This window comes from Fukomys damarensis, unplaced genomic scaffold (assembly GCF_012274545.1).
Source record: "Fukomys damarensis isolate Sample0158 unplaced genomic scaffold, DMR_v1.0_HiC HiC_scaffold_13, whole genome shotgun sequence".
In the NCBI taxonomy this organism is placed as follows: domain Eukaryota; kingdom Metazoa; phylum Chordata; class Mammalia; order Rodentia; family Bathyergidae; genus Fukomys; species Fukomys damarensis.
The window spans coordinates 16,715,203-16,740,640 of NW_022900925.1; the positions used below are offsets into that span (position 1 = coordinate 16,715,203).

A 25,438-nucleotide genomic window follows, 5' to 3' on the forward strand; every position below is an offset into this window, starting at 1 on the left:
GCCTCGAGGGCGCGAGGGTCGCGCCGCCTCTGCCCGGTGCAGCCTCCCTCGCCCCACCGGCAGGTGGGTCGCTTTCCTCTTCTCCTCTAACCCCCGCTTCTTTCCAGGTCCCAGCTCTCTCTCGCAGCGGAGCCGCGCCTCGGGGCTCCTTTGTCCACAGCTAGCCCGGGCTGGACCAGGAGGAAGACGCGGTCTTAAGCAAAAGTGCAGTGGTGCGCTTTAAGGAAAAGTTGCCTTAGTTTCAACCCATGTTTTATGTTCGATCGTCACTTTGCTGCCATCGCGTGCAGGTGGCTTTATGCGTTTGTGCAGAGAGGGTCCTGGTTGACACAGATGCCCAAATATGTAGGGAAACCTTTGACTGACACCGACGTGAGCCTGGTCTCGGTGCGCTTGGGTTGTTTCGCTGGCAAAGCGGACACGCTCAGCTGTCTCCCAGGCCATTCAGAATTCATGGGAAATGCAAGGAGCTCTTCTGTGAGTGAAGTGTGTGTGTGCGCCCATCCCGTTGTTTAAGAACTGTGTGCGTTCAAATTTGTTTTGAGAAAGGCCTCCGGAGCCAAGAAGCTTTTACTTTTGTAGACTGAATTGTTCCCACTCTGCTTGGGGGGCTCTAAAAAATCTGAGGATAGAATTTCTGAGTCAGACGTTACAAACGCGTGTATGTATTTCTATGATCAATTTTGTCCAGAAAAGTGAACCAAGTCAATGGATTATTTATGAACCTGCTAGCTCTCATCATAGTAAGACGAGATCAAATATTTAATGTGTTTTGCCTTCAGTTACATAGGAAAAATGTCTAAGAAGGCAACACTGGGAATTGTGTTTAATGAAAGGGAGGGGAGCTAGGGGCAGCATTAGTGTCTGGGTGTGCAGGAGTGGAGGAAACCCGCAGCTTTCATTCTGTCCCATCATTTCTTTGTGTGGAGTTATGGATGTGGGAAGGCTGAGTTTTTCTACTATAGACCCCTGGGTTTTCATGACTGTTCCTGCACAGGTGAGAAGCAGGCTTCTCTGCAGCGCCTGAGAATTTACCATTAATGGTGTGTGTGTGTGTGTGTGTGTGTGTGTGTTGCTGAGGATTGAACCCAGGGCTTCACACCTGCTAAACACTCCTTCTACCACTGAGCTACACAAAAAAGAAATAAGTCTGGATATCCAGGCTGGTAGTTCTATCTCTGAAAGTCTTAGGTAGATCCACCAGAGTGTTGTGGGGACTTCTGATTCATTATAAAGTAGAAAAAAACCACACCCAAAATGGCCGCTCCATCAGGTGTGGGCTTTGATTTGCACGAAGTAGTTTCAATCTGCTCTAGCTCAAGTTCAGTGAAAGAGGAGAGAGAGAGAGAGAGAGACAGAGAGACAGAGAAAGGAAGGAAGGAGGGAAGAGAGAAAGAAAAAAACCCATACTCTGGTATCCCACCTAGGAGATTTCAGAAGTAATTACTAGCTCAGACAGTCAAACCCATTTCTTTCAAGCTCTTTGTTTAAGAAATATATGTGCTGAAGGTTGGCAAGGGGAGACAGAATAATGTTGAAGTATTATTGGAATCAGCAAGACCTCAGAACTGCTTGAGAGTGGTTTAAGAGTCATCTGAAACATGGAGAGGCTTGTCTGAAAGTTTCAGAAATGGGCAGTGTGACTGTGGATCAAGAATGCTTGGCTGGAGGGGGATTAGGAGTGTGGGTTGGGCTCTCTGCGGCAGGCTTGCGAAACGCTCTGGATGTCCCCGCCAACAAGCATCACAGGTAATTCCAAAAATTAAGCCTGCTCGTGGCAGCTCCTCCTCTTTCATACTTTTAAAGTAGTATAATTTGAGAGTCCTGGAGGCAGGGCTATGAGTGAAGTTGTGTTTTATTTTGGCTTATGGAATCAACATGATATTGTCCTGACTTGACTCCTGAAGATACCTTGCTGGCCAAAGGAAAAGCATGCAGTCTTTTTTTTTTTTTTTTTTTTTTTGAGACAGTAATTTAGGATTTAAGTTATTCCTGGTAACATTTTGGCTCCACTGGGGCCCCGTGATCTTTGGCTCCAAATGACTGGGAAGCGAGGAGACATGCATTATATGGTGTCCAAGTCCCTTCCAATTCATTCTCTAACTGTGCCACAAACCTCTCTCTCCTCTGAGAAAACAGGAGCTGTGTCAATGGTGCAAAATTGCCTAAGAGCTTGGACTCTGCCCAAGATGTTGCTGTCGAGTCAGGGTCTTCTGGGGGAATCTACTCGGGGAGAGGCTTCACACGCTCTGACACATGTAAGATAAGTCTTACATCTCAACCGCACCTAACCAACAGGAACTGAGTCCCCCAGGTCCCCTAATGCTGTCTGCAAAGTAACCAGGGTGTGGTGCTGGGGAAACAGTCTCCAGGTACACAGATTCGTACTGTGCCTGTTCCTCCTAACCAGTCCCCGAGCTACTGCAGGTCAGCCACACTCCTCTGAGAACAGTGGTGTTCAGTGGTGCAGCCTGGGTATGGAGACCAACATAATAAGCACCAGTTTCTTGGGTTGTACAAATGGTGCAAACGCACCATTCTCTTAGGGATATCAATTTCTGTGCTACTTGGGGCAAAATAGCATTCTAAGGAAAGTAAACTGACATCTTAGGAGAGAACTCGGTGGAAAATAGATGAAAGCAGCCTTTAAAAGACACCTGGCATAACTGATCATGCCTGAGCAGAGAATTGTATTTCATTTCTAGGGTGGGTATGAGACCCACCATGGCTGACACAGCCCCCTGATTTGTAGGCAGAGCGCCATCCACTGACTTTGGTCCATATTCAGCAAGGAGGGACTCTGAGTAGTATCTCTCCATGGGACACTCCCTCCAGCCTTCCTGTTTTTAGCTCTTGGTGACTGGGAAGATAAAGGTTCAATTATTGAATGTCAGCAGCACACTTTTAAACTGAGCAAGTGTTTTCCTAGCCCTGTGTCTGACAAGGTGACAAAATGAGTAGAGATAAGGCTGTTTAAGGCTGTGCAAGGATGTCTGACTGCCTTATTATTTCTACCTTTCCTTTGGTGTCCCTGGAACCTGGTTGCAGCTGCTAGTTCCTATCCTACCCTGGACTAAGGGGACTTGCTAGTGGGTATTTAAGCCATGGCCCTTTAAACTCCATGACTGGTGGAACTCTACTGACCACTTCCACCTCTGGACTACAAAACCAGAGATGCACCCTGCAGTGTTAAGACATGAAGGTGACATCCCAGGCTCTCCAGAGACTGACAAGTGACAGATGACAGGGGAAGGTCTCCTGGGAAGCTGAGGTTCAGTTTCTGTCATTATCTGAAGTAGGGAGGGCACAAATAAGAGAAGGGTTATGCCAGGCTGCAGTAACCTGGGAGAGCGCTTCTCAGCCAGCTCAGGAAAGGGCCCCAGGTGGCAGGGTGGTGAGGAGGGTGGTGGCAGGAGGGGCTGAGCTGTGGGCCTTGCTAAATGCTTTTTGTGTGGTTCTTCAAGGCATAGTCAAGAAAAAAAGGACACTTATTTGCTTTGTTACTGACTGTCTGAATACAATAAGATAAATGGATTTTTTTTTCTCTCTCTCTCTCTAATTAGGGACTGGGAGCCCAGAAGGGTCCTGGAGGTGAAGGAGGCTGGCTTGTACTTGCCTAACTCTCAGGACATCATCACCAGGCCTAGGACACGTGTGTCCTGAGCTCCAGGTTCTTTTCTCTCCCCAAGCTGGTCATGGGCTTGATGTCTTTAAAACACTAATCAAATTAGTTGGTTCTTTCCCTCCTTTCAGAGGAAAAGAGCTGGGGGAGGAAGAAGCAGGGAAGAGCCTGAAGGGGTGGAGAGATAAGCTATTTTGGGCTGACTGGAGGTTTCCCAGAACTGGTCTGAGGGCTGGAATTATATTTCTCTAACCAATTTTTTTTCTTTTAAGAAAGTTCAAATGAAGGCTAGGGATTTAGCTCAGTGGTTCTGGGGACTGTTCAATCCCCGGTACCATTTATGTTGAAGGTTGCACTCTAATTATAAAAATCTAATCTTTGCATATAGAACATAAAATTTGATATATTTGTAATATAAGATCATTGATGCAATACATAATTTAATATCTGTATGTCAAATTTTCTTGTTGAACCTCTTGAGAGTTTACGGACAGCCTAGTAGTTTACTCCTACATACTGCAGCATGTATGCCCTCAGAACAAGGACCTTCTCTGGTGTTAGCGATGCTATTGTGGAATACAGGGCTCATATTCAAGTTTCCCCTGCAGCTCACTGATGTCCTTGGGAACCGATGTGGTTTACTTTTTGCAGTTGTACTTTCCTGGGTGTCAGAAGTGCTTCTTGCCCTCCTCTGAGTGCACAGCTGGGAACTAGATCTATGCTGTGTAATGATGATCTGTTCTTTTCACGAACTCTCCCAACACCACACACAGGGAACGTCTGTCTCAGTGATAACAAAAATGAAGTACTAGAGTGTAGCTCAGTAGTAGAGCACTTGCTTAGCATGTGCAAGGACCTAGGTTCAATCCTCAGAATTACAAACAAAAAAAGAAAGATATAAGTGACACTCCTAATCCTAACACATCACTTGTTTTGGGTTTCTTAAGTCTCTTTCCTGTCCTTATCCACCTTTAAATACCATTACATCAATTTCTGCAAAAAGTTCTAAGTCATGAAATTAAGTTAACTATACTAAGGAATTTGTGCCATCAACTTTCAAAGCCCTTAAAGGGCCTAAAAGAAACCAGGTGCAGTGATACACACCTGTAATTCCAGTACTTTGGGAGGCTCAGGCAGAAGCAGCTCAAGTTCAAGTCTTGCCTGGGCAATTTCGTGAGACCCTGTCTCAAAAAAATTTAAAAAGGAGGCTCAGAAGTAGAGCACTCCTGGGTTTGATCCCTAGTACCCCCATACCCCCCACACAAAGGGCCTAAAAGATGCACCTCCACAGAATCTGTATATAAGTCTCTCTGCTTGTCTTTTTCTTTTTAAGCTTAGTTTTCCTCAAGAACCAGAAAGAAGGTTAAAATACATAGATAACTTCTGCTCCCCACCCCCAGATGTGGTTTGGTAGTGCCATGTTCTACAGCTTTGGTTTTAGATGTTTCTTTTCCTTAACATTTGTTCCTGTGGGCAGTAAACGTATTCCAGATTCCAAACACCCAACTCAGAAACATGCATTTGGGGCCAGGGATTTAGCTCAGTGGTTCCACCGCCTGCCTCACAAGTGTAAGGACCTAAATTCAATCTCCGGTATCAAAAAAGAAAAGAAAAGAAATAAGCATTTGGAACACAGACAGTAGTGGCTGTGACTGCGGCTCCCTGTTTCAGAGTTAGAAAGTATAGCTTGGGCTCTCCTTTAACCCTAGACAGGACAGTCTTTTCCAGTCCTGGATCCACTGAGAGCCATTGTGGAACCAGCCCTCCTCCTCTACCCTGGGATCACTCCCACCCTCAGAGGGGAACTCAAGGAGGGGAGGGCCCTGGTTGATCTAGACTTAGCCTCAGGACCAAGAGTGCTGCCTGGGGCTGCCCTACAAGCTGAGCCTGGCAATGCATCTGCAGGTCACGCAGCACTCGAGCACGGAGACGTGTACATCATGGCCCTGCTTCCATGGGGACACAAAGCACATATAGGAACTGTGATAACCAATGATGTGAGCAATTTTACAGCACAGAGGGAGATCATATTGGGCTGGGCAGTAAGAGAAGGTGGGTAGAGGCTTAACCCAGTCCTCAGAGGAGGCAGAGAGGGGACCTGCAGGTCATGTTTGGAGAACCACTCATCCTGAGTAACCCAGAGTGCTTGTTAAACATGCAGATGCCTGAGCACTCCCTTGGATCTCTTGAATGAGAATCTTTGGGAGAAGATCCCAGGGATCCGTTGTTTACAAGGACCCCAGGTGACTCCAAGGAACAGCATGAACCAGTGAGACCCCAGCTCGGGGCCACAGGTCACTTACAATCCAAGGCCTGTGGGCCTCAGTTCCCTCACTGGGATGTGAAGTAGAAACAGAATGGACTGTTTGGGTGTGATGATGGTAGTAAGACGACTCACTGTCATTTACTAATGTGTTCCATGTGCTGGACACTGAGTTAAGCCTTTGTCATACTTAGAAGTCCCACAGCAGTCTTTAGGGTTTTTTGTTTGTTTCTTCTACTTTTTTCGGTACTGGGACCAAACTCAGGTCCTTGCACTTGCCCAGGCAGGCGGCAGAACCACTGAGCCCTGGCCCAGTCTTTGGGGATTTTTATGGTCTAATATTTTTAAAGAGGAGGAAATAAAGGCTAGAAAAGTTACACATGGGATCTGGGATTCTGCTGCAGATTGTAAGACAGAGATGAGACCTCTGGATTGTGGATGACTCAGGAAGGTGGCTTGTCTGGGCTTGACTGCATTTTCACTGAAAGAGGGCTGCTTATGCCAAATCTACTTCTTGTTGGATTTTTATGAAAGTCTAAACAATCTATTGTACCTCTGGCCAGCTTCTAGTCAATCTGGATCTATCACAGATAGCTATTATTCTGGTAACTGGCTCAAACAGCTCAGAAGACTTTATCTTACTTAATGTCTTTCCCCAAAACAAAACTGTTTCTCTCTGTCCTACAAGGAATCCTTTGGATAAGGAGATGGCTGTGATAGTGGAGTTCATGTCTACCCTGTATGTCCACAAAACAAACAGCTTTTCTCTACCCTCTTCATCTATAGACCAGTTCTTTTTCTTTTACTTGAAAAGCAAGCTGGGGTCCTTACGGTTTAATGATGTGACACCACATCTTCGGAAAACTCAGCGGTCCCTCAACGTACAAACCTGAGCCACCGCCCAACACAGTGGAGCCTGTGAGGAAGAATTAAGTAAGCTCCAAAGTGCTATGACTGAAACTGAGGAACAGTAGCTCCAGGAGACTTGTACAGCTCTGGGGAAACTTTGGAGCTGGAGCAGCACATTGGCAGGAATCCTAGCTACAGATGTGCTGCGGCTCAGTGGAATCCCACCCCCAGCTCCTTGAGCCGGGCTTCTTGTTGCACCGACTGACATCCTTTCCAAATTTTGGCCTTGTACTGTGAGTTCCATGAAGGCAGTGCTGTTCCCATCCTGTAGGCACACAGGTGGCTTTGCTGAATCAGTGCTTCTCCGCCATCAGTCAGGGGGCAGAGGCTGCCATGTTTACTGCCTGGGGAGGCACCAGAGCTCCCTAATTTCTGTCATCCTTGGTAGGTGCCTTGGGAATTTTAGACTCTGCATAGACAGTGCAAATTGCCACTTGGCTTGATGACCTGTAATTAGTCATATCTCAGTGTTCAACCCGTAATTCATGATGGGGTTTGGTTTGGTATTGTTATTGAAAATAGATGTCGAGTATCCTGCAAAGTAATTTCACTTTGATCTTGACACATGAATTGAAAATGTAAAATGTCTACAGTGCTTTTGCTTAGATTGTGCTGATGGGCACTAAACAGACAAGCCAAGTCATGGGCATTTCCAGAGGGCTGTGTGGTTTTATGACTAATCATAGTAAGTAACAATTACTTGCTTGTTTAGATACGAGTTCCTCGGGCTACAGAGATAGAGTTTGTGGAAAAAGGAATGGAGATTTGATCAGAGGTTTAAATAAAAGCAATCCTCTTTTTAAAAAAAAAAACTGGGAGTGGGGTAGGGTGGTAGAGTAAATTAGCCAAGAGGCAACAGGAGCACAAATGGAAAGTCGACCATGACCTTCAACAACTCTACAGCCCTGGTTCCCCTCAGGTGTGGAGATCTGGTGTTGGACCGTCAAGCTGACATCCCACAGCAGAACTGAATCATGCTGCACCCTGTACAACCTGTCACCTCCTCTGCCTGAACAACTGCACAAATTCAAGGTGCAAAGAGAGGCTTAGGGACTTCTAGTCATGGAGTGACTCAAAGACTACCTTGATGAGTTCACCACTGTCACACTGACCTTGATTGCCATCTTCCTAACCAGCAGGACCCAAATATATTTTTAAAAAGAAAGCTTTCAAGAGAGCAGTCTCAGAAATTGTCCTTCTTAACTACTCATATGTCTACATCCCTGGGCCAACTTGCTCTCAACCATTGTTTTCGGAGGTCTCAGTGGAAAAAGCCAAATACTCTGCGGAACCAGGAAAGTGGAAGAGGAATTGGGTCGAAAGGGGCCCAGGCACAGGCTGTCTGCTTCTGACCCCCAGATTTGTAACAGGATTTTTCTCTAACTGGGAGAGGCAGGCGAGTGAATTGAAGAAAAGGAGCCGCGCATACCTGTGTGGTGTTCTGAGTGACTGTAGCTTTCTGTGTGTCTCCCAGTTTTCATGATCAAGAGGAGGCACAGTAGGAGAGCCCCAGAAAGCAGAGCCATTAGAGAGGCAACCCAAAGTCCTGGGTTGCCTGAGGGATATTCTCAATGTTTTTTTGTTTTTTTTTTTGTTTTTTGTTTTTTTTTTTTTTTTTTTTATGTCGTGGGGGTTTTTTTTTTTTTTTTTTTTTTTTTTTTTTTTTTTTTTTTTTGGTACTGGGGATCAAACTTGCGACATTGTGCTTTCGGGGCAGGTGGCGGAACCACTGAGAGTTTAATTTTTTTTTTCCCCCTTTCTAGCAAGTTAAAAAGTACTGAGGGATATTTCAGGAAACCAAACCTTTATGATGGCTTAGAACAAAAATAGAGAATAGGGCATTGTTCTTCCAAAAGCTGCTCATCATAGTTCCCAAGAAATCAAGATCAGAACTCTTAGGGACTGAACCCCTGGGGACCCCAGAAAACACACATTGATCCCCACCCCCAAAATCCACCAGCCTACACATCTTTTCCATCCTCCCTGCAGGATGCTCAAGTGGAGAAAATAAATGAAATATGGAACAGACCCTTTGGCTTCAGGGCAGGAGGGTAATGAATCACTACCGTGGCTGAGTGTTTACTCCCCTCCCTGTGTGTTGCTTCCGACAACTCTTCTCTCTCCATTTAAATGAAATGAATGTGAAGGTATTGAAGATAAGTTCTTAGAGAAAATTTTGGAGGCTGGAAGAAGAAAGAACAGGGAGGGCGGCTGTCAATGGGCAGGTTTTGTCAGCTGGGTGCCATCTGCCCCCTGCTGTGAAGCTCTTTGTCCCTGCTATTTGATCTTGAGATTCTTCACGTTTAGTGTGGAAAAATAGTCACTGCTTTGAGCAAGAGAGAGTACAGAGGCCTCAAACAATGCAACCAGAGACCACCAAATTCAAGGTTAACTTAGCTGTGTATTTAAATCAGTTCATACTTCAATCTCTCTCCCTTTCTCTCCAAAAATTCTTTGACCCGATACATTGTTAATTATGGTACATAAGAGAATGTGTGTTTATTTTAAAAGTCTATGGGGATGTGGTTGTAGCTAAGTGGGAGAGCCCTTGCTTAGCATGCATGAGGCTCTGGGTTTGGTTGCCGGCAGCAGACACAAACACGTACACGGGGGTGGGGGGGATTGTTTTATTAAGTAGAGTTGTGGTCCTGAGCAAGAGTGGAGAGTAGGGAGAGGCCAGACATAAAGGATGAGCAGGCAGAACGAGGTTTTGTCTTAGGGCTGCTGTGTCAGAAATTCATATTCTTGCATCCATCCTTGAGCCAGGGATAGTGTGATGGTTGGTCTTGACCATCACACTGTCTGGCTTCGCAGATGCTTAGGTCAGTAAACACACTTGTGGGTGTGTCTGGGTGGACCACAGGGACCTGATCTTGGGGACTTGATCTGGTCCCTGCCCCTTCTTCTCAAAGTTCGCCCCTCCTACCCTCTGCTACCTGGTGGCTATGAATTGGGCAGCTTTTCTCTGCCATGCCCTTTTACCATGAAGTTTCTGCCTTGGAGCCAGCTAACCTTGGGTCAAAACTTCTAAAATCATGAGCCAAAACCAGCCCGTTTCCTCCTTTAAGTTGTCAGGTATTTTGTCATAGCAAAGAAAAGATGATCAATGCAGATAGACTAGGGGGTAGAGGCCAAACAGCTGGATAGGATAGAGCCCAGGACATCATCTACCCTCTCACACAGTTAGACACACACACACACCCTAGTTACACAGACCTGATTTATCACTCTCTCTCTCTCTCTTTTTTTTTTTTTTTTTTTTTTTTTTTGGTACTGGGGATCGAACTTGGGACTTGCACTTGTGAGGCAGGTGGCAGCAGAACCACTGAGCTAAATCTCAGGCCCTGATATATTTCTTGTTGCAGTATTTTTGGCAACAATCAATCCCTTTTAAAATTTTTATTTTCCCCCTTATAGAAAAAAATAGAAAGCCAATGAACACAAAACCCTAGTTACTCTCCTTCCCTGGTGTTCATGTCTTCAAAGTGAAGCTACTACTGCTTTGTGTTCTAGTTTTTCACTCACTGCATTTTAGCCTTCACATTTCTATGAGCAGATAGTTAACTCAGAGTCACTGAAGGCCCTGGACAGGGTGGAGGCATACTGCACATTTGCCATTTTTAGCACCTAGCCCTCCTGCTGCTGAATTGGAGAGCTGGCTTCAGGGCTTTGCAATTGTCAAGAGCAGGAATACTGTGTTTCTAGAAAAATGTTAGGTTATCTTAACTAAGCAGAGACATATTTCAATTCCTTAACCATTTCAAGAGTTTGAAATCTCAGGCTCAAAAGAAATGAAGTGAGCGCGAAGATCTTGGCTGCTTGCAGCTTTATAACAGGTCAAAGGTTTAAAGTCCAAAAGGGCTCAGATTTCTACCCCACATTTGCCATCTCAGACCTCAGTCCAGAGGAGAGTGGAGCTGCCTTCCCTGCTCTCTGGCCCATGGCAGCGTAAAGAAGGCACAGTGACCCTGGCCCAAGCCTCTCCGCAGGGCTGCAAGGAGACAGGGACACTATGTACGTCGTCAGTGACTCTCATGCCCTTCTCCCTGGCTCTCCCAGATGAGACTGACAAGTGGCCTGGCTACAGGAGCTGCTGTGTGGCAAGAAGAATGGTGAGCAGTAGCACTACCTGTGGCCCAGTGGGACCTGCAGAGGCTCACTGGGAAGGCAGAAGGCCACGTACAGGCAGACTGCACATGTCCTGCAGCAGCTAGAACTGCCCAGAGTTTCCCAGACCAGGGCTAATGAAGAATGAAAAAGATCCCAGACAATAAGTTGGGGCATCTCACAAAGGGTGGCTTCTACCTCTGTCCTTTGCTTTTTTTTCTTTTTTGGATCATATGTATAGTTTACATGAGATCTAACTTTGAGCATTCAGTTTAAATGATGGACTGAACTGTCCTTCCCTACCTGCAGGCAGAAACCTCTGCTTTATTTGTTGTTTTTCTAGCACAGATCCAGGAGAGTGCTTTGTGACACTTTGGAAAGAGCTCTCCTGACATTCTTCTGAGTTCTTGATGTGCTGCAGCGTGAGATTCTGGTCCCTCAAAGGGAGTACTTTTAGAGAGTATGTGTACAACCTTACCTACTTGATGTCTTATTTTGTGTAGGTGTGTGTGACTTCCTTTTCAAATTACTTGGTTGTGATTTGACACCCTGTATAGGTTGGAAAATGAATATTCTGGCTTACTTGCCTTTTCTTCAGTACTAGGGATTGAACTCAGGACCTTCCCACTGGGATCCATCCCCATCCCTTTTTTAAATTTTAAGGCACAGTCTCATTTAGTCACTAAACTACCCAGACTTGCTTGAGCTTGAGATCTTTGGGCCTCAGCCTCTTAGACTGCTAGGATTATAGGTGTGCACCACTCTACCCAGCTTCCCATTAACATTTAACAGGTGCATATGTAATCACATTACTTAATGTAAATTAAGATGTATGACGATTTAATACTGAAGACAAGCAAAGTGCCTAATTTTGCTCTTTCTCTGTGTGCCTTTCCAACAGAGCTCTTGATCCCATCACTGTAAAACTCTGAGGGTCTCCACAAAGCCAAACACCAAGAATTCATTTCAGGTCCTTGGCAGATGGGCGCCAGTGCTATTTACTAACCAGCAAGATGGAGACCACACCCTTGAATTCTCAGAAGGCACTTTCGGTGTGTAAGGACAGAGAGGATTGTCAGGAAAACAGCCTTTTACAGAAGAATGTTCCTGAGTCAGGGGGTAAAGCAGAGTCTGGCCAGATATCCAATGGGTACTCCGCAGCTCCCAGCTCCAGCACAGGGGATGACACAGGGCACTCTGTCCCAGCTGCCACCACCACCCTGGTGGCTGAGGTGCATCAAGGGGAAAGGGAGACCTGGGGCAAGAAGGCGGATTTCCTCCTCTCCGTCATCGGCTATGCTGTGGACCTGGGCAACATCTGGCGCTTTCCCTACATATGTTACCAGAACGGAGGAGGTCAGTATTGCGGGCCTGTGCAGAGGCTCTGGTCTAGGGTGGGTTATAGGTCTTGTGGGAGGCCAGACGACAAATCACGTCTTTGCTGTTTTGTGTAACTGATGTGAGTCTGGGAACATGGTTTTGTCTTTTTTTTTTTTCCTCATTGAGTTTATTGGTACATTTTAGGTATACAGTACGGTTACATTCATTATTGGGATCTTGTACCTTTACATGATAGTCTTTACTGTAGTTTAAAAGACAAATCTCCAGTAAGCTAAAAGCTTAGTTGGAGGCTTTCTGGGTTATGAATAGGATGGAAGTGATCCCAAACCAGACCTCTCCTATTCCAGCATCATTTGTATTGAAGGGTCTCCTTCTCACCCTGCATCAGCCAGGCTCTGTCCTTATTGAGCAGGAGCCAGAGAATAGCCAATCAGCACTGCGCTGAGTTCCCTCACTCCTGCTGGCCGGTGCTGTGTGGAAGAGTCTGAAAGAATCAGATCTGCATAAGGAAAAACTGGGAGGTGTTTCCAGACCCTTCTTGGCCTTTGGGCCTGCATGACATCAAAGCATGCCATCATCTTTGGTCTGGAATCTTAGGGTACCAGTCCGAGCATAATCCAAAGTTGAACTCAGCCACAGCATGACAGTAATGCCAACTCCAAATCATGAGTGGACATACTTGGTCTCTTAAAGAGTGTTAGCTGGGCCAGGTGTGGTGGCAAGTGCCTGTAATCCCAGCTCTCTGGGTGACTGAGAAACTTAATCCCAGCCTAGACAATTTAGCAATATAGTTGAGACCCTATCTCAAAATAAGAAATACAAGGGCGGGGAAAGTAGCTCATTGTGAAGGCCCTGGGTCAATCCCCAGTGCTGGGGGAAAAAAAGTGTTGGCTGGGTATGGCGGTACAGCCTGTAAACTCAGCTGCTCAGGAAGTTGATGCAGGAGGATAGAGTGCTGGAGGCCAGAAACCATATATTGTTCCTCCTTGTAATCCTAAATCTTTGAACAAGTTACTCTGTAGATGATCAAAAATTTTAGCTGACTACAAGTGTAAATGTGGAAGCCTGGGAGAGAGCAGGGCAGGGAGTGGAGTAGGTATGGATCCGCTGTGATGAAGTTGGGATTGTTATCATGATAGGAAAAGGTCAAGAGGAAATAGGTATCGATCAGTTAATATTTATTTTGATGGGAAACAGATTTGGAAGGGCAGCTGAAATGAAGTTTGGGGGATAATTCACGTTTACATTCACTTCTTCCATGGCTGACACAGAGTTGCCTTGATTTGCTACATCTCTCTTTTTCATTTATTTATTTTGGTGGGCACCAGGGATCAAACTAGGGACTTTGTGCTTGCAAGGCAGGCAGTGGCACCACTGATGCTAGATCTCTTAAAGGCTCATGTCCATGTGACTACAAAGGCAGTTCCCTGGGGGTCTCTGGGGAGTTTGGAGCTTCCTGCCTGGCAGGAGCGGAAGTCATAATCACACTCAGCTTATCGCCAGCTTGAGAGGACTCACCTTTAGCCTCAGGGTTATATAACTGCTAGGTCACTGGTGGCATATCCTATTGTATAGCTGATCAAGCAAATCCCTCGGACAAAGGCCACAAAAACACAACCTTGCTTTTATTCTCAAGTAGGTTTCCCGAGCATGATTTTAAGTACATGGACCCTGCTGAGTAGCACTGACTTCAGGTTTCTAAGACCAGAGCATTTTATAAGAGGGAAAGTTATCAGGGAAAACCATAGCTGACCTTTGGGCTGAAAGTCAGGCTGCAAGGAAGCAAGCCCTAACCCGACATTTCCAAATTTAACATCAGCCACAAGATCTGAGAGACCCTAGCATCTCCAGTTATGTAGCAATGCTGTGCTTTCTTCTGTGGTCATAAACTACCTTTTCAGCTGGGCACCCACAGGTGGCTTGTGAGGATCATTCTGCCTCAGTGGAATTATGGACATATAGCCAAATGCCAGTAATCAAATGTCTGGAGCCATAGATAATACTGATGAACAAAAACTCTAGTTCAGGGATTCATTGATGGTTATAGCTGTATAGATCACCACAGGCTTCTGTTCCCAGGGGGCCCTGTGCTGCGTTGTATCAAAATCACACAGGTAGCTTGTAAAGAGTTTTGTGTTACACCCACACATTTCTGCTTAAGAAGATTCAGGGTGGACCCTGGAATCTAGGATGTGCTTTTAAGTTCACCAGTGGTTGTGATATGTCACTGGGTTTGAAAACCTCATCCCTTTACCAAGTCACCCTTACAGGGGAGGAAATTAGGGCTCAGAGAGGGGAAGTGGCCAGCTTCTCAAGAGAGCCAGAAGTGGAAATGGTCCCAGTTCCTTCTCTGTTGATTTTCAATTCAGTTTTTCTTTCTACTTTCTCTATCAGCCTTCTCTTGGACTCTCATTTTAGCTGTGGATCCCTGTCTACTATTATTTCTGGCAAAGCACAGTGTGGTTTTGTGATTCTCAAGCCTCAGGTGGTTCTGTGATTGTTAGTATGAACCCTCTTGTCCAGATCCTTTGGGCTGTCTGGGGACAGATGTTAAACAGGAAGTGAAATTGTTTTTTGTCTGCCTCAGGAGCATTCCTCCTCCCCTACACCATCATGGCCATATTTGGAGGGATTCCACTCTTTTATATGGAGCTTGCATTGGGTCAGTACCACCGAAATGGATGCATTTCTATATGGAGGAAAATCTGCCCAATTTTCAAAGGTAACAAAGGGGTTGGGTGGGTGGCCAGTGGGGCATTTCCATCGATGGGTAGGAGCTGTGGACCTGCTTCTGGAATTACTTAGATTTTAGGTATCTCTAGGAGATAACTTGAGTCATTAAGTTTTTGATTGCTCAATTGTATTACATTTAAGAAATCATAAATAATGGGCCGGAGATTTAGCTCAGTGTTTGCAGCACCCGCCTCACAAGTGCAAGGTCCCAAGTTCGATCCCTGGTACCAAAGATAAATAAATAAATAACAATGGAAAGTAAACCAAATTTTTAAAAATTAGTAAATGTCTAAAACAAAAATGATGGCTAATGCTTGCAAATGCAGATGAATAATCTGCTACATTTCCACTTTTCCCACCATCTCCTGGAGTCTTCTGGAAATGAAATGGGTGGCAGTAACCTCTCCACCCCTCACCTGGGCTGTGGGGCTCCCCAGATGCTCTCAGCCTTTCCCTGGTGGGCTACCCTTTGACTTTGTCCTCTCCTGCCCAGGGATTGGCTATGCCATCTGCATCATCGCCTTTTACATTGCCTCCTACTACAACACCATCATGGCCTGGGCACTCTACTACCTCATCTCCTCCTTCACTGACCAGCTGCCCTGGACCAGCTGCAGGAACTCCTGGAACACTGGAAACTGCACCAACTACTTCTCCGAGGACAACATCACCTGGACACTCCACTCCACGTCCCCTGCAGAAGAATTTTATACGTAAGTGTGAGCACGTGAGGGGTGTTCGATCAGTGTAGGCCAGACCATGAGGTTCAACTTCTTAGAAGGCAAGTAGGGACCGGGGGCTTTTCACTGGTCTCCTGGAAGATTTCTGAGAGGAGAAGCTGTCAGGGTTGGGAGAATGAATGTGAATGAAGGAAGTGGTGTGACCAGGCTCCAGCAGGATTTAAAATTTGGATATTCTACCTTGAGTGCTGCATCTGGCCCTCCTGTGCCACTTCTTCCTTTCCCATGTGCCTGATCAGGGTACTTCAGTATGCAGAAAATTATTCTCCTGCCTCAAAAATGCCCTTCTTCCTAGTTCCTACTCTCAGCAAACGATCACAGAAACAAAGCCTCCAGCTCCTTCAGTAGTTCGAAGCTACTCAAAGAGCTTCTGGTTTTGTGTGTTAACTTCATGAGTGGGATCTGCCCCTTGGAAGAGCATGCTTGCAGAAAGTAGTATTCTTTAATGCAAAAAATTCAAGCAAAGATATCCCAAAGACAAAGCTACTGTATGGGTGGAGGTGGGACCCTTGGCCTGTACACATAAATGTTCATGTACCCAAAAGCCAGTCATGTTGGTGAAAGAGGTTCAAGTTGCACTCAAGAAGCAAAAAGAGAGCAAGAAGGCCAGAGAGGAAGGGCCTGCAGTTCAGATCTAGTCCGCCAGATCACATCCCATGATCTACTCCCTTCAATTAGGCCCTACTTCTGGTTACCATCACCTCGCATAAATTATGATCTCATCAGTGGATTTATCCCCCATGATCCAATCATTTCTCTAGATTCCCCCTCCAATGAAAACTGCTGTACTGGGGATAAAACCTTCAATACATGAGTCTTTGGCGGCTCTGGATATTTGCACTATAACACTGAGTGACCATTTGGACCTTGCAACATTGTGTCCATTTTTTTCTGCCTACCTTCCTGGAGGCATCATAGACTATGCGATTATATCACTGTCCAGATCCTCTCATAGGTCTTTCTTTTTCACTTCAGACGCCACATCCTACAGATCCACCGATCTAAGGGACTCCAGGACATGGGTGGCATCAGTTGGCAGCTTACCCTCTGCATCATGCTTATCTTTACCATTATATACTTCAGCATCTGGAAAGGCGTCAAAACATCTGGCAAGGTAAGGAGAACTCTGGCTGCTAATCTAGGCCTTCAGAAGGGGGCCCCACAGTGTTTCAAACTCAGGATCCAGTAGCCTGGACAGCGATGGTGAGGAGATAATCATTTTTCTTTCAACACCAAATACTTTCCATGAAGTTCTTTCTCTGCCGTATCTGTTAGAAAATTCTAGAAATGGGCCAGTACTAAACTATTATATAATTCTGTTTTCAAAATTCCTTTAACCTACTGGTAGAATCACAGTTAATAATAGTGGCCATAGGTTTGTTTTTTTTTTCAGTGTGGGGGATTGAACCTAGGGCCTAAACAAAGTACTAACAAGTACTCTAAACAAGTACTAAACAAGTACTCTACCCCTGAATGACACTCCCAGCCCAATAACGTCAGTAATTCACTAAAAAACTATTATGGGCCATGCTTGATGCTCTGTCTACACTGGTTAAATGTATTATTTCCTGCTAAATATTTCCTCTTTTTACAGATGTGGTGCAGGCTTCTGAGTAGGTAGTACTGGCCAAGCTGAGTCAGATCCCTCTTTGATTCTGGAGGCAGAAATCTTTCTGCCACAGCAACCTTGTCTCTTAAAATGACAGAATAAAAAGGTGGATCTCCTTTCTCTGTCTTTAAGAAAACAACTGTGACACCCACCCATCTCCCTTCCTTGCTCTGTCTGGAACAGCGTGGTGATAACCTGAGCTTATGCTGTCCTTCCTTACAGGTGGTGTGGGTGACAGCTACCTTTCCTTATATCATCCTTTCCATACTGCTGGTGAGGGGGGCCACACTCCCAGGGGCATGGAAGGGTGTTCTCTTCTACCTGAAACCGAACTGGCAGAAACTGCTGGAGACGGGGGTAAGATACTAACGGAGACAGTGTGTGCCTGTCTGTCATTTATTAGATGAAGCTAATTCTCCTTCACGTAGGTCAGTAGGGACAAATGAAATTTAGTTTCAACATGCAAGTCTGTAGTGATGCTTTAAACCAGAAATACACACATCGAAAATACAGTTGAAGCCACTGGATGGGTTTAAGCCTAAATGACAGGAAGATAGATCACGTTTGCCCTGAGTGTGTGACCACCCCTGGAATGAGCCCTGTTTTATTGCCCTGAATATAGCCACATGGAGACACAAGAGGTGCTGCTCTGCTGTGACCTTGCAGCAGACTGGTTCTTATCCTCACCCCTGTGTCCTTCCCCTGCTGTTCCCAGGTGTGGATCGATGCTGCGGCTCAGATATTCTTCTCTCTTGGTCCAGGCTTTGGGGTCCTCCTGGCTTTTGCCAGCTATAACAAATTCAACAATAACTGTTACCAGTGAGTATCTGGGGCCCCCAAGCAAAGCTCGGAAGTGGAGTGAGCAGAAATTAGCCAGTTGGGAGTAAGGTGACTGAACTGATGGCCTCAAACCTGGCTGGGATTGGGCTAGGACAGTACTGCCGCCCAGGAATGCCACAGCTGCCTGGCATTTCACCTGTGGGAGAGGCTCCGGACCACTCTGTTGTGTGAATCTCTCTATGTAAAGATAATATTTAAAAAATTCTGTAGCAGGTTTTCAAAAATTGCAACATCTAAATATTTGGGCTTAACTAGTTAATGTGTTTAATGACAGAAATTGCAATGTGATCAGTTACTTATGTACACAATATATATAATGAGTGAATTATTTTGACCCAACACAGGTGCCATTTTATGGAAAAATCTCACTTCAGATATTTTAACAAAACAAGGAGCGTTGATTTAAATTATCATTTAAATGTCACTTAGGACCTCTAGACTCAGTTGTCCTATCACAGAGAGCAATGTCTAAAAATCTATTGGTCCATTCATAAAATAACTTCAGGATTTTTTGAAAATTAGGAGTTCACACATTCCCTAAGCAATATGACCTTGCATTGGGACACCAACCTGAAGTTTTCTGACAAGGTCTTCTTTTAGAAATGTAATAGGTTAAACCAGGCATGATGGCACATGCCTGAAATCCTACTAGTCTGGGAGGCTGAGGCAGGAGGATCACAGAATTGCCTAGCCTGGGCCATAGAGCAACTTAGTGAGACCCTATTCCCTGCCCCCCCAAAAAGCTTGGAATATAACTCAATGTGGAGGCCTGCATTCAATCCCCAGCACACACACACACACACACACAAACACACACACAAAATCAGGGTTTCTTTGTCCCAGGTCTCTGACTTTAGCTGAAGGCTATGTCAAACCTTTAATGAAAGGACTTCACAAACCTGTGGTCAAGATTCTATCTTATGGCCTGGGGATTTAGCAAGTGGCACAGCACCTGTCTGGCAAGTACAAGGTCCTGAATTCAATCCCCAGTACCAAAAAAAAAATGCTATCTATCTTGTTCCCCACCCTTTATCCTGGGCCTTGCTCTAGAACAACCCTCTGCTGAACTGAGAGGTTTGTGCTGTGATATTTCATAGAGAGCCACCTCTTAAAATACCCACTCCCTGCTACTGTACCCATGCTATGTGTCATAGTATTTGTGCTTCATGTCCGAGAGCCTGGGCTCTGGGAGAAAGGGAAGAGACACCAGGACAGTGGAGGGGTCCTCTGAACCACACTGGCCTATGGTGGCAGAGCCGATACACAGACTGATGCTTCTTAGACTCCTCACCCTAGAACTGTCTCAGGCCTCTTGGGTTTTCTACTTTAGAGATGCGCTGGTGACCAGTGTGGTGAACTGCATGACGAGCTTCATTTCGGGATTTGTCATCTTCACGGTGCTGGGGTATATGGCTGAGATGAGGAATGAAGATGTATCCGAGGTGGCCAAAGATGCAGGTAGGACGCTGGGCTCCTGGATCGTACTGCAATGCTTTGCTTTGAATATTTACAAATATCTGACTTTTGAATTATTTTTAAGCGATCCTTTAAAATTTCAAAGATTTGAGAGAAACTTATTGCTTTGGGGATCTAAATCCTTTGCATGCATTTAGGCCACTGGAGATACATCAGCTCCCTTGGTGCCCAGTACTGGTGCCTTCAATACATGATGAACTTGAAAGTATGACTTTGATGTTCACAGGCTGAGGTAGGAGGACAACAATTCCAGGCCAGCCTGGCAATTTAGCAAGATCCTGTCTTAAAGTAACAAAAGGGCTGGGGACACGGTTTAGAGTGCTTACTTGTCATTGTAAGACCCTGAGATCAGTCCCTATTACTGCAAAACAACAAAAAGCAGTGGGTTTGGGTCCTGTGATGGTAGTGCAAAGAATCTAGTTGGGAAGGGAAACAATTACTAATGCTTAGAAATGCCCCTCTGCAGAAAAACAAATGATAGCTGATATGGCCAATCTACTGTGAGGTTTTCATGAAAAAAGAAAAGCGTGATAGATACTGAAAAAGAGGTGGTGGGTTCTAGTGAGTAGAATCCCGGGGCTGTTTGTGAACCTACTTGTATATTTGGCCCGATGTAGTACTTTGACCAGCACTATTCCCCAAACAAGGGCGCCCCTAGCTAGCCCACTGGAGGTTGAAGATGTGTCCCTGCCATTATCAAAATGGACTTTAAAATAGCAGGAAGTCTTTTTCTCATTTTTTACTGTTTTGGAGCTGAAGACATCAGAGGGTGTTAAATGCTGTGGGACTTTAGAAATTTCAGTCTTGGCACTGAAACTAAAAACACCAAATTGTTATATGGAGGAAACTCCTATTTTACACACTGCTTTTGCTAGTCTTAGGGTCTCAGGACTATTTCTATCCCCTGTTTAATTGAGAATGCACGATTTTCAAGGTGGACACTCTCTTCTTCCTGCCTCCCGGAACCCTAAGGTGACCAGGTAAGATGGTGTGGAGTATGAGGAAGCACTTAGTATGTGGCAAGGCCTGTTTCACAAAGAAGATTTGGTGATGGTAACTGTAATTGCCAATGTGGGTGAATTTTACTCTGTGACATCTTTGCAGAACAGATTTCAGAAACTGCTTCCTCCTCTCTCCCTTCTGCTTAGGCCCCAGCCTCCTCTTCATCACGTATGCAGAAGCCATAGCCAACATGCCAGCGTCCACGTTTTTTGCCATCATCTTCTTCCTCATGTTAATCACACTGGGTTTGGACAGCACGGTGAGTGAACAGGGAGGGAAAATGGGGTCTGGGAGGAGGAAGAGGACAGGGGAAGGGTGGAGAAGGAGGAGGCCATTTCCTCCCATGCTGGCCAACTCAGACAGTGTTACCTGTTCCCTCCTGGCGCTCCCAGTTTCTTGTTCATTTCTTGGCTGCGGCACTCACCACCCCATTACGTTAGAGTCATTAATGGGATAACACAGGGAAAGCGCCTGGCATGGCTGAAGGGCTCAGCTTATGCACATTCTTTATTGCATGCTCACTCTTGACCAGGTGATGGCACCTAAAGGCCAGGATGAGGTCTCCCTTGTGCTCTGCCCTGCTGAGCCTTCAGCTTAGCACCTTGCGCTTTCTAGTATGGAGGGAGTCTCAGCTTTGAGTCGGCCTTTCTGGTACAACCAGACTCCCCAAGAGAGTTCACATGCTGAAGTTCTTTCTATTTGTCATGTTTTCTTTCCTGGCTGTCCTTAGTGATAGGTTTTCAAAGACAGTGTAAATCAGGGAAATATGCTTTACAGAGGTGTTCCCGGGCCTGTGAAATGGGCATCGGTCGTAATCAGCTTGACTGATCACTTAGTACTCATACCCCTCCTCCTGTTCACTGTCCTGAAGGCACAGACTTGCTGTGACTGTTGTGTGTACCTCTCAGTTTGCAGGCTTGGAGGGAGTGATCACAGCTGTGCTGGATGAGTTTCCGCACATCTGGGCCAAGCGCCGAGAGTGGTTTGTGCTTGCTGTGGTCATTATTTGCTTCTTTGGATCCTTGACCACCCTGACTTTTGTAAGTACCGTGGCTCTGAGGTCTGAGGTGGCTACTAGGGCAATGAAATGCTATAAGAAGCTGTTCCTTTTGACCTGACCTCACCTAGTTCCCTGGTTTGGGGGCCAAAAGAAGGGAAGTTGCCAGTGCCAGTTTGTCATCATGGCCTAGGGGTGTAACTCAGTGCTAGAGTGCTTGCCTACCATGTGTGAAGCTCTGGGTTTGATCCCCAGCACTAGGGGAAAAAAAGTTGGTTACCAAGAAGAAAAGTTGTTTCTGGCAGCAATCCATCTACATAGTATCTGGAGGCTGTTAACATTTTACAATAGATCCAATTATATTTCAGTCTTGGCAGAATATCTGGAAAAAAATAGAATTTGCACTTCCAGTTTATTTCCACTCCTTAAGGCTGCTTTCATGGGAACATTGTCCTGTTCTGATAGGCAGAAGAGTGGGAGGCGGTGTCTTATTGTATAATGCCACTTTGTCTACTCTAGAATTTACAAAGGCAAAGAAGTCAGAGGTCCTTTGGTGTTGTTGCTTTTGTTTTTTTGGTAACTGAAGCAAATGTGATAAAGCATACATCAGATAGTATCCTACAGATCTCCTAGGCTGTGTCCTCCTGACTCAAGGCACATTTTATAGGTAGGCATCTTTAAATCTTGGCCCCAGCAGCTCGGGAGCTTTGATAGGGTTGGATAAGAGGCTACATACAACCTAAGGTTGCCAGGAGTTAGGTCAGAAAGGCAAAACTGACAAAGGTGCTCAATGTATCGGGTAACCATGGACGCTCCCAGATTTAGTCTTTAGTGGTAGGCAGTCTCCAGGGTTGTGTAAAAAGGAAGCGTTCAGTAAGTTGAAGAAAACTGAAAATAGATCTAGAGGCCCTTTGGAGTTTGTCTCTTAAACCTAAGTGGGGAGTGGAAACAAGAAAAATGTGCTCTGAGGATGGGGCTGAATAGTAAGAGCACTTAATTAACATGCACTGCACCCTGATTTGATTCCCACCAGCAGAAATAATAGTAATGAAAATAATTAATAATAATAATGGGCTCTGTAGAGCAGGAAGAGGAGTCTGATGTGGTGAAACCTGGCCCACACTGCAAAGGGCCCTCCAGGAAGTAGTCTCTGAGGTAGGGACACTAAGTCCAGGGTTGGAATTTGCAGCATTACCCTGAGTTCAAAAGCTGCTTCAGGCTTCTGCACTAAGCGTGAGGGCCTCAGGAGGCCCTTAACAGACTTGGATCTCGTTCTCAGGGAGGAGCCTACGTGGTGAAGCTGCTGGAAGAGTATGCCACGGGGCCTGCGGTGCTCAGTGTCGCATTTATAGAAGCAATCGCTGTGTCCTGGTTCTATGGTAAGATCTCTCTTCATTGAGCAGAGGTCCAGTTAACAACATGGCAGCCAGCACAAAGAGGGGCTGATTTCATCAAAGAAAGATGGGAAGGGGCCATTGACAAATTGGGACCTCTCGGTGGCTCTGTAAAATAATCTCAGCTGACAGCCTTCTTCAGAAATAAGTTCTCATTTCCTCCTCCTACACCCTCAGGGAGGACATTTCCCCATACTGAGTGTGAATGATTACCCAGCTGAGGCTGAAGGGCTTCACCTAGTTCATCCTCCGTGTTAGCCGAAGATCCTGATGGGCTCTAACAGTTGGAAAGAGAACACAGAATTAGTGCGCAATTAATGCCTTTGCAGTGTGTACAATGTATCACTGTTAAATAGTGGCCCGGGATTTGTATATCTCAAGCTAGAGTTCCTTCTAGAGCCCTGAGACAGAGCTCAGGCAGCTCATCTTCTAAAGAGGCAAGAATTCTCTTATTTGCATTATCTGTCCCCCTTCCTACAATGGAATTTGATAATGATAAACTCCCAGGAGCGCAGGCAGCGACCTGAGGTGGTTTTGGCAGAGGCCCCACGAGCCCCTGGGCAGTGATTTTGGACCGTGGCAATTGAAATGAGAAATCTCAGTTCAGAGATGCCTCCCTAAAGTCAAGAAGTGATTACCTCATTCTAAAAATGTACTTCTCCTTCTCTATGATAATAAAATAGTTTTAGTGCGTAGTCATTACACATATGGCAGGCGAGAATTCTACCACTAAACCACCCATACACCCATACTATTACACATATCACCCAAAGAGGGGAAAGCGTAGTTTTAATTGCACATAGGCCCGATTTTTAAAAAGTCATCCTCAGCAATTCAGAGGTCAAAGTTCAAAGCATGAATCACTGTGGACTTGTCGCCCTAGGAAGAGTGGATAAGTTTCAAGGGGGCCGACCATAGAGTACCTTCTCCCTCTCACTTTCTCACCTGCCAGCTGTGGTGAAAAGTTCTCATTTCTAGGCCAGTAGCTTTTTATAAAGGAATCCTCACCTTGATCTGGCCAATGAGTGAGCAGTATTAGGGTTAACATTTTCCTTTCAGTCAGGCCCAGCTATATCCTCTTATTTTCCCAGCTAGTCGGGAGGCTGAGGGAGAAAGATCACAAATGGAAGCCCAGCCTGGGCAATTTTGTGAGATCCTGCATCAAAATGAAATTTAAAACAGGCTAGGACATAGCTCAGCTCAGTGGTAAGAGCATTCCTAGATTTAACCCTCAGTACTTAGCCAAAAGAAAAGGAAGTCTCTAAAGTTTCCACTGTGTAGTCAAGGTTGGGTGGATTGACCAAACCTAAATAAGATTCAATTTTCTTTTTAATAACAGCAGTCAAGCCAGATCTATGTTATGCTGTGATCTTAGAAAGACAGTGTGGGCACCAAGGTCAAATGTTCACCAGACTCCTGCTGTACGTAGAAAGAGCTTTGCTTACTAATAAAAATGAAGTTTCATGACAAATCTCCCGGTCTCTTCAGACCAGATTGGTGTCCCTGAACTCCTTGATAGAGAAATGCCGGAGCTGCTACACTTGTTCAGTGTAGGAATTCTGGCTTTCTTCTTTTCATTCTGGTGACAGAGGCTGACTCTGATGACTGTGAGTCCCCCTGAGAAGCAGGGGACAGAAACAAAGTCTGTGTCCTCTCAGTGAATCTCTTTCTCTTTTGGATGATTTTAGGCATCACTCAGTTCTGCAGTGATGTGAAGGAGATGCTTGGCTTCAGCCCTGGATGGTTTTGGAAGATCTGCTGGGTAGCCATCAGCCCTCTGTTTCTCCTGGTAAGTTATCTTTTCCCTTCTTTTTCTTGCCCTGGGGAAAGACTCACCCTCAGACACTTACAAAAAATAAATTTTATTGAAGTGTAACATATATACAGAAAAGAATGTCAATCACATGTGTTTATCTCAAGGAAATTTTATAAACTGAACACTCTTATGTTGTCAAAGCCACACCAAGACACAAAAATGCAAACGGCATTCTAGAACCCTCTTGTGCCTCTTCCTGTCAATGTCCCCACCATGCTCACCCCTCTTCTGACATCTTACATAGAGAGTAGTCTGGGCTTCAGCTAATTAGTATATCACTCCCCTGCTGAACGATAATAATAAATATCATTTATGAGCACTAAGGTCCAGCCGGGCCAAATTTTGCACTAAACTTAACACCCATAGCTCTTTTTTTTTTTTTTTTTTTTTTTTTTTCATTGTACCAGGGATCGAACTTGGGACCTTGCGTTTGCAGGGCAGGTGGCAGAAACACTGAGCTAAATCCCCAGCCCCATAGCTTTTTTAATCTTCATGATTATTCTATGAAGTAGATATCATACTGGTGCTCCCATTTTACATCTAAGGAAATTGAGACTTAATAACATTAAAGTCGCATAACAAGTAAAAA

General features: G+C 45.3%; 1 protein-coding gene across 1 annotated transcript in view; it reads left to right on the forward strand.

The window, feature by feature from the left end:
• The window catches only part of Slc6a4 (solute carrier family 6 member 4), a 33,765-nt gene continuing 8,327 nt past the window's right edge, over positions 1-25,438 (forward strand). Inside the window, exons 1-14 of the mRNA XM_010642199.3 lie at positions 1-63; positions 3,564-3,670; positions 10,688-10,906; positions 11,803-12,257; positions 14,830-14,964; positions 15,469-15,688; positions 16,691-16,829; positions 17,547-17,681; positions 18,040-18,143; positions 19,495-19,622; positions 20,789-20,901; positions 21,551-21,682; positions 22,919-23,018; positions 24,722-24,822. Coding sequence (XP_010640501.1) covers positions 11,915-12,257; positions 14,830-14,964; positions 15,469-15,688; positions 16,691-16,829; positions 17,547-17,681; positions 18,040-18,143; positions 19,495-19,622; positions 20,789-20,901; positions 21,551-21,682; positions 22,919-23,018; positions 24,722-24,822 — 1,650 coding nt within the window. The 5' untranslated portion in view covers positions 1-63; positions 3,564-3,670; positions 10,688-10,906; positions 11,803-11,914. The remainder of the gene's footprint in view (positions 64-3,563; positions 3,671-10,687; positions 10,907-11,802; positions 12,258-14,829; positions 14,965-15,468; positions 15,689-16,690; positions 16,830-17,546; positions 17,682-18,039; positions 18,144-19,494; positions 19,623-20,788; positions 20,902-21,550; positions 21,683-22,918; positions 23,019-24,721; positions 24,823-25,438) is intronic.